The sequence below is a fragment of the Nanorana parkeri genome, unplaced genomic scaffold (assembly GCF_000935625.1).
Source record: "Nanorana parkeri isolate BGI_ZX_2015 unplaced genomic scaffold, ASM93562v1 scaffold1121, whole genome shotgun sequence".
NCBI lineage: Eukaryota > Metazoa > Chordata > Amphibia > Anura > Dicroglossidae > Nanorana > Nanorana parkeri.
The window spans coordinates 356,832-369,292 of record NW_017307389.1 but is presented as its reverse complement, the minus strand read 5'-3'; the positions used below and the strand labels follow the sequence as shown (position 1 = coordinate 369,292).

The 12,461-nt window shown below is 45.0% G+C and overlaps 1 protein-coding gene across 2 annotated transcripts in view; it reads right to left on the bottom strand.

Moving 5' to 3' along the window:
* ACO2 (aconitase 2) overlaps window positions 1–12,461 on the bottom strand; it is a 153,661-nt gene that overhangs the window by 124,570 nt on the left and 16,630 nt on the right. Inside the window, exon 1 of one of the 2 annotated variants that reach the window (XM_018567964.1) lies at window positions 1,311–1,427. The exons of the other annotated variant lie outside the window; for it this stretch is intronic. Within the exon in view, the coding sequence (XP_018423466.1) occupies window positions 1,311–1,384 (74 nt within the window). The 5' untranslated portion in view covers window positions 1,385–1,427. Of the gene's footprint in view, window positions 1–1,310; window positions 1,428–12,461 lie in introns of those variants that run through there. 2 annotated transcript variants of the gene reach the window in all.

Here is a 12,461-nt window from a genome sequence, read left to right as displayed (position 1 = left end):
AAAAAAAAAAAAAAAAAAACCCATAAAAACCTGCAATATCTACTAGTAAAATAGCCCTTTAACAAAATGTGTGATCATTTCTATTGTCAGGAAAATATTTAATTCTAATAGACATAATTTGATAAAATATACAATAATCAACATGTGTTTTAATAAGCGTTAGAAACAAAATATAAATTATGCATTAATAAAAGCAAAACAAATGACAAATCGCACAATTTATAAGTAGCCTTGATAGCAAGGTGCACATGGAAGGGCTTTCAACAATATAAAACACAAGTTTCACAGCACACTTACCAGCAGGCCTGCAACAAAACAAATTAGAATGTCTAACAATAGGTGTTAAAAACAGAGGTTTTAGTTACACAACTTTTGCAAAATATGTGGAAGCCATTGTCAAGGATCCTCTTTGTAGTGTGGCCCAAACAATTTGAGAGTCTACATATTGGGGCATATTTAGCAGGAGATAAACTGAATGCAGGTTTGCAGAGAGATGAGATGCCCCACTCCTCAAAAAGCACAGGGCCACTGGAGGCCCAGAACTCCAAAATCCACACCGAGGCCCCCCAGTGTTGTTCCACCAACGAATACAGCCAAGCTAAACATAAATGGCAACAATTTAGCAAACCACCTCATGACATCCCGCATCGCATGCCTTGGTCAGGAAGGCCCGCCCACACAAAAAAATTCACACAAAAGGGGGCCAAAAGTGAGATGACGGTCACCCTTCACATTGGTGGTGGTGGTGGGGGGGGGGACGACAATACCCTGCCCCATCATCAAAGGGGAACTTTAAAGTGCCTCAGCTACGCACACACACGCACTTCTAGTTGACCAAACTAGAATTAAGTATCCTAAACAATTTTCACAGATAGACGGAAACTATAAAAAGATTCCAAAGAGTTGGAAGGGAAACTTTCCCACACTTCATTATGAAGTACAAATAGTAAAATAAAGTGTACATACTGAATAAATCACACAATGATAGAGACTCAACAGTACATCAATGCCTAGAATAAAGAGGAAGAGAAAATGGGTTTATTGAGCAGCATCGGGATTATTGAACAGTATCCACTCACTAGGAAATTATAAAGAAAATTTTTCCCGCACTCAGAAACAGGGTCTCAATGCAAGCACATACAAAACATATTGCAGAACAGAGTAGTGCAGGAGTAGAGGAAGCAGGGAGAAAGCTGACCACAGGGTGAGGTAAGATGCTGCGTGCCCACAGACACACTGCGCGCCCACAGAATATATACATATATACATTTTTTTAGCACAATGGCCAAACAAAAACCATTAATGCTTACCGTTTACGAACAATGTCAATATTTTTTTCCACTTTCTCATAGTTGACATATTCATTGAGTTCAAAGTGGCTCATTGCAACTTTAGGTCTCTGGCACAGGAAGGATGAAATATGGTACCTCCGGTAAAAAAAAAAAAAAAAAAACCCATAAAAACCTGCAATATCTACTAGTAAAATAGCCCTTTAACAAAATGTGTGATCATTTCTATTGTCAGGAAAATATTTAATTCTAATAGACATAATTTGATAAAATATACAATAATCAACATGTGTTTTAATAAGCGTTAGAAACAAAATATAAATTATGCATTAATAAAAGCAAAACAAATGACAAATCGCACAATTTATAAGTAGCCTTGATAGCAAGGTGCACATGGAAGGGCTTTCAACAATATAAAACACAAGTTTCACAGCACACTTACCAGCAGGCCTGCAACAAAACAAATTAGAATGTCTAACAATAGGTGTTAAAAACAGAGGTTTTAGTTACACAACTTTTGCAAAATATGTGGAAGCCATTGTCAAGGATCCTCTTTGTAGTGTGGCCCAAACAATTTGAGAGTCTACATATTGGGGCATATTTAGCAGGAGATAAACTGAATGCAGGTTTGCAGAGAGATGAGATGCCCCACTCCTCAAAAAGCACAGGGACACTGGAGGCCCAGAACTCCAAAATCCACACCGAGGCCCCCCAGTGTTGTTCCACCAACGAATACAGCCAAGCTAAACATAAATGGCAACAATTCAGAACTAGAAGAGCTTACAATACAAAAACACAGAAGTTAATAAAAGCAAACATGTACACCGATAACTTTCAAAAGGTTTAATATTCACTTTGTAATGACTATATTGAGCCAGTAAGAGCAGGTTCACACTAGAGCAGGGCTCAAAATTCCACTCGCCTGCTCGCATTTGGCGAGTTAAAATAAAGTGAGGGCAAGTGGAAATTTGGGTCTCCAAGTACCGGTCCACGGACCAACTGTGGCCCACGAGCCGGTACTATGAGGCCCGCAGCCAGCTGACATGTCAGGCACGCGATCGCAGACCGCGTACCTGACTTGCGGGAGCAGCTCCACAGTCTGCATCAGTGTCGGATGCAGACCGCAGAGCTGCCCGTCAGCTCTGGCTTCGTGCAGGGCGTTGCGTCATTAGACGGCACCCGGCTTCCTGATTGGACAGCTCGGGCTGGGTACCGGACGAAGGCCGCATTCTCGCTGGAGAGGCCCCAGGGGATGACTTAGGCTGCACATACTAAGGTAAGGTAACCTTACGTCACGAGGCCAGCTTCCGGTCAATCGCAAAACCGGGCAGCGTGTAATGACGCGCTCCCCGGCTTCCTGATACCGGAAGTACTCGTGCTAGGCATCGGAGCATTTGGGCGAGTACGAGTACTTGCCCAAATACTCGGAATCGGCACCGATACTAGTATCGGTGCATTCCTAGTTGTAACGTTGAGAAGTGTATTATTGTGTTTTAAGCCTTACAACTTTCGTTGTGCGATGGTTGTAAGGTCATAAAAATTTTGTACGATCTGCCCATCTTGGGGGAGGGGAGGGCTTCCGATGACTGCAGTGCTGAGCGGGCAGTGTGTGCTTGCGCACACCGGCCCGTGCGGCATTAGTCTTCCAACCACGCCACCAACCCGCCAAAAATCGTACGATTGTCGGCAGGTTTTCCAGCGTGCTCAGAGACGAAAGACGTGCGACCTTACAGTAGAAGCGCAAAACAGTAGAAAGGAATCATGGCACACTCACAAGCCAGCATGTAAAACAACTTGTCTCACCACTAAGGTTTGGATACACGTCTTCTGCAGAAAATGTGAAAGCCGCACAGCCGCGCCAAGGAACCTCTTATAGTGCGGTCCTAACTCTAAACTATGAGAGTCTCCATCTTGGAGCACATGGGGGCAGAAGATTTCAAATTGGGTGCAGGTTTGCCCCCATGTGCTCCAAGATGGAGACTCTCATAGTTTAGAGTTAGGACCGCACTATAAGAGGTTCCTTGGCGCGGCTGTGCGGCTTTCACATTTTCTGCAGAAGACGTGTATCCAAACCTCTGTTATTAACCTTAGTGGTGAGACAAGTTGTATTACATGCTGGCTTGAGTGTGCCATCATTCCTTTCTACTGTTTTACTGTTCAAAGCCCATTTCGTGTGCACCGGACTGTATAGCTGGTGACAAATTTGAGTGCATTTGTCATTTGTTTTGCTTACAGTAGAAGCGGTCGCACGCTACCCATACACCTACCGATTATTGTACGATCACCGACAACTATCGTACGATAATCGGCAGGTGTATGGGCACCTTTAGTGTGTGTGTGTGTGTGTGTGTGTGTGTGTATATATATTAGGCCGCATTCACACCTACAGTATATTTCAGGTGTGATTAGAGATTCCTGCGTCAGGAAATTGCGTTTTCCTGCAGCAGGAATCCCTAATCTGCCGTTTACAAGCAGAAACTATCATAAGATTATTTAAGAGGGTGTATTTAGGAGCGGAATAAAGGTCGGGCAGGGTAAGGGTTAGGTGGGGCAACTGGTGGCTAGTAACTCTTAAGGCCTGGCTAGTAGCTCAGGACTTGAAATTTTTAGCCCTGCACTAGAGCATTGCGTTAAGTGAATTAAGAGCATGTAAGACATCACCACACCTATCATACGGTGCATTGCGCTGTGCGCTAAATGCATTGATACCATGCCTTTAGCATAACACTCATATGAATCGGCCCTTTGAGTGACAGTACAGGCTCATGTTGGTCTCATAAGACTCTAGTTTCCTAATGAGAAAAGTGTCTGAACAGTTTTGGCTGAATTTGGGCGCAATGTGGCCTAAGAAATCTCTGCACCAAATTCTAAAAACACAGCGCCATTTTCCAGATCTCTACCAACTCTTGCTCCAAAACAACAAAGACAAAAAGCAACAGTAGAGGAAGGGCAATGCCCAAAATAATAGCTGTATACAATCAAGATGCGTAAGGCAGGGCACAAATCGGACAACAATACAACAGGTATCATGTACAGCAGATGAAGTACAGAGTTGGTATGAGCAGTGCATTGAAATATTACAACATCGATCGGTTGGAATGCCCGTAAACTAAAAAGGAAAACAAAGTCTTACACAGGGAGAGGCGTCTAAAAAAGTCTCAGTGATACAGATAAGATGAACAATGTTTTTGTATTTAATTTTTTAAAATTTAATTTATTAAGTAAAAATCAGAGCTTGTGGAGAGCATCTCTACTAATGAGGGAATGCGGGTCTGGAAATCATATGATGTGTCAAGAATCTGGTGTGTCAACCAGCAGGCCCAACACAAGGCAAAAGTATGAAATCTACAGTTAACCTTGGCGAACAGAAATTCAAAATGCGCATGCGTGTTTAGAATCTGTACGACTGTTGTGAGGGGGGGTTATGATTGTTTCCATGCTCTCGCTAGTGCAAGACGGGCCGCTATGAGTAAATGAGACACAACAGTCCTGGAAGCTGGTGGCCACTCTTCCAACCCTACCCCTAACAAGGCAAGTTGTGGGGAAACGCCACAGGGGAGCCAAGTAATTGTGGAGATAAGCTGAAACACCTGAGGCCAAAAGGGGCCAAGGGATGGGCAATACCACCAGATGCGTGTCAATGATCCCACAATTCCACAGCTCCGCCAGCAGAGTGGTGAGGAGGAGGGGTAGATTTTTGCCAATTTGTGGCGTGTAGTACCATTTATGCAATAGTTTCTGTTGGGATTCCCAGTGGCTTAGACATTGCAAAGTTTTCAGAGGCCAGGTGACCGCTTTGTTCCATTGTTCTGGAGAGAGAGAAAAGTTTAGTTCCGTTTCCTACCACCACTTGGATGGCAATCAGTAGTTTTTGGTTTGCTAAGTAGATTATAAAAAAGGAAATACCTTTCTTGGATGGGGAATTAGTACCATAGTAGTGTATGCATCTCCTAAGAAGTGTTCCATCGCGCACACATATAGAGGCCAGATAGTGTCTTATTCTGAGGTATTTATAGAAGTCCCGAGCCGGAAGAGAGTATTGCTGACAGAGCCTCAAATGGCAACAGGCGGTCATTTTCATACAAACTGGCTAGATACGAGACCCCCAAACTTGTCCAATTGGACAAATGTATGTCTGGAAAGACATCAGGAGTCCTATCAAGAGTTGTTAGCGGTAACAATTTGAGTATAGATTTGTTATGGGATTGAGTCGTGGACTCAAGGGCATGCCAGACTCTTAAGGTCGCTGTCACAGTGTCTAAGAAAGATTTAGTTGGTGAACTATTTAGTAGGGAAGAACAGAGAAGACAATTGAGATCCGTAGTTAAGGAATCCCGTTCTATTTGAGATCATAATTTGTCTGGACGGGGAGTCCACCAGTATTTAGTCTGGTCCAGTAGGTTAGCTTTATAATATTTGGGAATGTCAGGGGCACCCATATCTGCATAGGCTGTGGGTGTACACAGTATTGATCTTGAGATTCTATGTTTCTTCCCATTCCAGATAAAAGGTATCAATAGTGCTCTGGAGTTTCCTTAAATAGGAGGGTAGGAGGGGTATGGGAAGAGCCCGAAACAAGTATAAAATATGGGGGAGAACAAACATTTTTTGACCAGATTAATTCTACCCGCCCATGATACAGTGGAACGGTTCAGATCTTTGCAAAGGTCCAAAATCTTTAGCAGGAGTGGGTTAAAGTTATGCTTAAAAAGGTTAGAACTAGGGGCTGATAGGATGATACCTAGGTATTGGAGTATTAGTGGGGGCCCAGACGAAAGGGGCTAATGATACGTCTAATGGTAGTCAGGACATTTATAGCTAGCATTTGAGATTTGGAATGATTAATTTTAGAGGGAAGCTGTACTAAATCTTGCCAGGATCTCTTGGACTGCTGGGAGGAAAAGTACAGGATCAGTCATGCTAATAATCACGTCATCTGCATAAAGCCCAATTTTGTGCATGCACTTGCCCACAGAGACTCCACTGATGGCAGGGCTGTCGCGGATAGCAGCAGCCAGAGGCTCCATGACTAATGCGAAGATAAGCAGGGACAGGGGACATCCCTATCGCGTACCATTGGTAATATGTAATGGAGCGGACAAGAGCCTAGAGGTCCTTACTCTCGCACTGGGATGTGAATATAGGGCTTCAATAGCAGAGCCCAAAAAACCTGTAATACCAGATTTCAACAACACGGCCCGAAGATATTCCCAATGCACCCTATCGAAAGCCTTCTCTGCATACAAAGAGAGGAGCAGAGAAGGTTTCTTACAGTGTTCTGAAAATTGCAATAGATCAACCATATGTCTGGTGCCATCTGGCGCTTGCCGCCCATAGACAAAGCCCACTTGGTCAGAGTGGATTAGATCAGGGAGAACCCACAGGAGGCAGTTAGCAATAAGCTTCGCATAGATCTCAACATCCGTGTTTAGTAATGATAGGCCTAAAATTCGCAGGGTCATCTGTGGGTTTGTGGGGTTTAGGGATGGTGATAATTGTGGCTTCCAGTGATTCCCTAGGGAAGGATCCTATGGCTGCAGCCTCATTGGCGACAGTACATAAATGTGGGGCTAATGCAGAGTAGAATGTTTTATAATATTCCGCACTATAGCCATCAGGACCAGGGGCTTTATGGAGGGGCAGATCTGTAATAGCCGTAAGCACTTCCCTCACCTCAAACAGGGCCTGTAGCTTCAGGGCCACTACCTCTGTCAAGGATGAGAGCTTTAACGACTCCAAGAAGTTTTGAATGTCAGAGCTAGAGGGAGGAGGAGCTAGAGGGAGGAGGGGTGGTTGATGAGTCTTTAAAGTTATATAAAGAGGAGTAGTACTTACAAAACAGATTAGCTATGTAGAGGGTTAGAGGAGTTTCTTACCCATTGTGTCAGTCATATGAGGGATCCTAGTAGCCTCCTTTCGTTGTTTAAATTGTTGGGCTATAAATGCTCCAGCTTTGTTACCCTGCGAGTAGTATTTGAGCTTAAGCCTTTTTAGTCATGAAGTCGAACTGAGAGGTAAGGAGCAGGCTGAGCTCATGTCTGAGGGAGCATAAGGTGGAGGGAGTAGATGGGTCTGTGATCCTTTTATTGGACATTTCTAAAGTGCAGATACGGTCTAGAAGTGAGGTCAGCGCTTCATTTCGCTTCCTCTTCTCCCTTGCCCCCAGCTTAATCAATAGTCCTCTGATAACGGCCTTATGGGCATTCCACACCAACGTTTGATTGCTTACAGAAGCGGTATTGGTCTCAAAGAAGGATCCTATCTCAGTCTGGACCTGCTGTTTAATTTCAGGATGAGAAAGTAGACTAGAATTCAGTCTCCATGAGGTGCAGAGGTAGGGGGAGTTAGCAGAAAAATGGCTGAGCGAGATAGGTGCGTGGTCAGACCACGTAATTAGGCCAATGTCAGCTTTTGTGATGAGTTGTAGAGTGAATTTGTCTACTAAGAACATGTCCAGCCTGGAATAGGAGCCCTGCGTATGAGAAAAAAAAAACCTAAGTTAGGTACCTGGTAACTTATTTTCCAGGAATCGTCCAGGGCAGCCTCTGAGATTGGATCCTCCCACCTGAAACAGGAAACACATCATCCACAATTAGAATAAAAAGGGTGGTCCCTCCTAACCACCTCAGTATTATCATAGAACCGAAGGCCGGAAAGGACCACCGGGCAGTAACAATGAAACTCCTGTTGAAACACACCACTCGAACAGGGCGGGAATCCATGCTGCCCTGGACGATTCCTGGAAAATAAGTTATCAGATGATTAGATTTGTGTATAAATAAATAAGACTATTGCTTCTTTTAACAGTTGTATCGTTATCATCATTGGAAGCAGAGAATAGCAAGTTAGCTTATTTTAGGAAGCCAAGGCAATTTAGATATTACACCATCCTATGGATGAAAACAGGATAAAAAGAGGGACGCCAACCCTCCATTGATATACATGCCAAATTATACCACGAGTGTGTCTGTACACACTATCACCTGGCTAAGATAGCATGGATTAAGGCCTCTCAGGAAGGAAGGTGTACATACATACCTATGTGTACACTCACACACCAAGAAGGTGCAGAGTTGTTTGAGATTTGTCTAGGACAGCTGTACTTAGGCTCTTGATCAAAGCCCGTCAATTCCAGGACTTCTGACCTTTACAGAAGCCAAGGGCTCACAGGGTATGTTAGTTCTACCTGGCCAGTTAACCCCTACATTTAAAAAATTAACTTGATCATTCCCAGATTTAATAGTTGATTGCGCCAACGAATGCACTCACAATCTCAAGAGTTAAAACATATTAATATGTCAAATGGCAACCAATATTAACAGGGTGTTTACCCCTTCATTGCATGTGCTCTCAGCACCCTGTCTTTCCCAACAAAGGAAAACAGTGCAGCATTTTTGTAGACATTACTTGGCCTGACCTGTACTGAAAAGTGCCACGAGGCAAGACGAAGCAACTGTGAGATCAAACAAATGTCACGTGGCTGGCCTATGATCCCAAGGTTTGACACTCCTCTGATACTATAGGCAGGATAGAGCAGCTGATGTATGTAGAAAACCCAAGCAGGTCGCCACTTCGACATACTGACCCGTTGGGGGTAAAAACACCCGCCCATTCCTAACGATGCCTAGATTACATGGGTGCAGGCACAACCATAAACCCTTAAGTATGCAGCCTGTCTCTGCAGTGATCTGGTATATCATGGCTTGTCCATATCTGCTACATTAGGGTGTGTGCCCAGAATAGTTTCAAATCACACCTCCCTGTTCGATTTCAGTGCTCCACAAAAATAATCTGACATAACAAAGAGCTTGCAATTGTACCAAATAAAATTTCTCTAAATCGTGTGCCTGAGCATGCAAAATGCCTTCTGAATTCAGAGAGCAACCAGTATTCCTGCGCCATTCCTCCGCAGGGCGAATACAACCTTGCCATCCTCCCAGATATAAGGCCGATTCTCTTGTGTGAAATCGAAGAGAATGAAAAAAACACAAAACCTACCACCTGAAGCCATGCTTGGGGTGGATACAAGACCAAGCTTGATATTCATGTAATAGCCTGGAAAAAAAAACTATGCCTCATTGAAGTCCCCTAACAGAACATATGCTATAAACAGCCCAACAGATGTTTAAACTGCATGCGTCCCGTAAAAGGATGCACTAACAACGTCCTGTTCAGGGGACCCCCGATATGCTGAGCTTAAGCCAACCAGGTTCACATAGTGGGTGCCCATACAACTACATTCATACTTGCCATTTGCACTCCCAGCCTCCATGTGCAGAGAAAAATTCTGGCCAACCAGATGGCCATAAATATGCTATCTGCGTTAAGCACTTACGTACGCATGCATCTACGTGCATATGCATCCAGACGTATCTAATATTCTGCCACCGACTGACACACATGCATTTACACATGGTGCATTGACATGTGTCTGGAACAACAAAAGTCAGCATCAAAACCCGGAAGCAACTAACCTCTGTCCTTCACAACCACATGTGTAGACAATTCATAGTAAGTCTTAGCTGTGTGTATACATCTACAAACACATATATAGATATATACACAATAATGCATGTGATTGCTTTTAACCACCTGCAGAGGTGCCCCACACTTCTGCTATATAAAAAATTATAGGCCAGGACTTCCGACACGGCAGTAACATTATCAGTCGTCTTCCCCCCGGGAGAGACAAGCCAGCATCTTTGCTTTTACAATGCTCCTTCATCGTATGCTGCACATACATATATAAACACCCAGAATATAAATGTACACCTAATAGCGCAGTGCAACTGGCTGGACACTGAGCTTATCCGAGGCTATACCCCCCTCCTGTAGTCAGAAGGGTCATTCCCCTGAGGAGCAGACCCACCCAGGTGAGATTTAAACCAATTGTGAAACCTCATCTGAGCAGTCTAAAAGGAGCTATGGAAGAGTCCCATAACCCTTCTCAGCACTCCATCCTTATTCAAGTGGGATACAGCTAAAGCATATCCGCTTACATGTTCGGTTTTAACCGTCGAGTGGAAAAAAGGCCTCCAGAGATAAGGAAAAACCAATATAGATAACAGTGCTGCCCCAGAGGTAGGAACCCCAAGCATGTCTGGAGGTGTCCACCAGCGCTGTTAGAATGGTCAATCACCTGTGTAGCCAATCGCCCCAGGTGAATTGAAATTCTCTGGACAAAAACTCCCTTTATAACCCTATTACTCCTGCCAAAGGTAGCACAGGCTTCAGCTATAGTATACATGCTGTACAAGGATCTCCATGCGTTGGTTCTCATCACAGAAACAGGGCTATGGTATACACAATTATTCGACTATTTGTCGCATGCCGAATACATAGAGCCTTTCTGGTTTAATGCTCGAGGGAAATCAATGCTTTTATTATACAGGGCAATATATAATGGTGCAATCCCATGTCAGGAATCGCCCAGCTTGTCTGGAGATTATCCCCAGTGCAGAAAGCAAGCTCACTCACCTGTGGAGCAGCCACACCCAGGTGAAATTGAAAAATGAGGAACCTATACCCAATAACAAAGCCTTATCAGGATTAACCCTAGTGGAAAAAGCAAAGCTCTTGCAACATAAGGGCAAAGAATATAACTGCGCAACCTAATTGGCAGTAATTGCTCCAGATTAACTGGAGGTTCCCCCCTGTGCATACAGCAAGGCCATTCACCTGTGGAGCAGCCCCCACCCAGGTGACAAGACTTTTTCAGCATAGGGAAAAAAACATATCAGTGCAGCCTAATAAGCAGTAATCGCTCCAGATTGACTGGAGGTTACCTCCTGTGCAGACAGCATGGTCATTCACCTGTGCAGCACTCACCCCCAGGTAAAATGGCCTATCTGCAAAGCCTGTAAATTACACATTTGTCTGCCTCTCCAGGTAAAACGGGGTGATTCCGTCTCCACCCCAATACCTCCTCTGCCCAGTACATTGTCTGCAGGCACAAGAACATGACTGAGCCCCCCCAAAGCACACCGCAATACCTCCAGAGTGTTGGCCCTGCAGTCTCAGGATTTCTATGACACTGACGCTGCAAGGAATACCTTCCAGTACAAGGTGTACATTAGAGGGGAGAGCGCAGCCAAAGTCCAGAAAAAGCAGGTGAACAGCCAGGCTGTCCTAAATAAGATACTGCCTGGATCCATCCCCAGTAACTGGGGAGCCAGATCCTGTCTGTGTGAGGGAGATATGCCCATAAACACTCCCTCCCATGCATGCCCCTCTTTGGCGATACACAGATCTGTCAGAAAAGCTTGGCCCGGAAAGAAAAACAATGTCAATGCAGGAAACACTCTTAGGGTGTTTTGGCTTCTGCTGGCAGGGGCTTATCCTCTGAGGCCAAAAAAGGGAAGGGCTCAGAGCCTGCCACCTGAGACCAAGCTGCACCCCCCCTGGAGAGAGACCCATTGGGAGGTGCATCAAGTAAGCCAACTACCCCTTGCCCCACCGAAGTAGGCCCCCAGAGCAAGAAGGGTACAGGTAGGGGGAACTTGTCAATTGTAGACCCGCCTACCTTGGAGCTGGCGCTTTGAACCCCCAGAATGGGAGAAGCAGCCTGTGATGAAGAGTCCAACGGTGTGCATCACCCTTCCCGTTTGGACTCACGCTCCTGCCGCCCCTGCTTGCCGATGTGGATTGTCAAAAAGGAACATTATTCGTGTCCTGCTGTGATCCAGCTCTACTGCCGCCAGAGAGCGTCATCCGTCAATTCCTGTAGCAGGACACTCCAGGGGACTCCATCTGGAGACACTACGCCAGCGAGGATGGTTGCCTTCCATTATCAAGGGGAACCTCTGGGCAAACATTTTTTGTAAGGACTCTGGGGGAATCAGTCCTGGGAAAAATCCTGTGCATGAGACCCTACAGGTTCACTGTCCTGCGAGTGAGAGCAGCATGCCTCAGGAGGCCCCTGCTAGCTAGCATGATAGGCCTGGAGTAAAATAACAAACGTTGCGATGCTCCTGTTCGGCCGGAGGAAACAAAATACTGAGGTGGTTAGGAGGGACCGCTCTTTTTATTCTAATTGTGGATGATGTGTTTCCTGTTTCAGGTGGGAGGATCCCATCTCAGAGGCTGCCCTGGACGATGACTGGGGAAAAAGGTATAATCTTTCTCTCACTACCGTGGATGCACCTCCAGGCATCGTGCAAATCAGCTGATCGA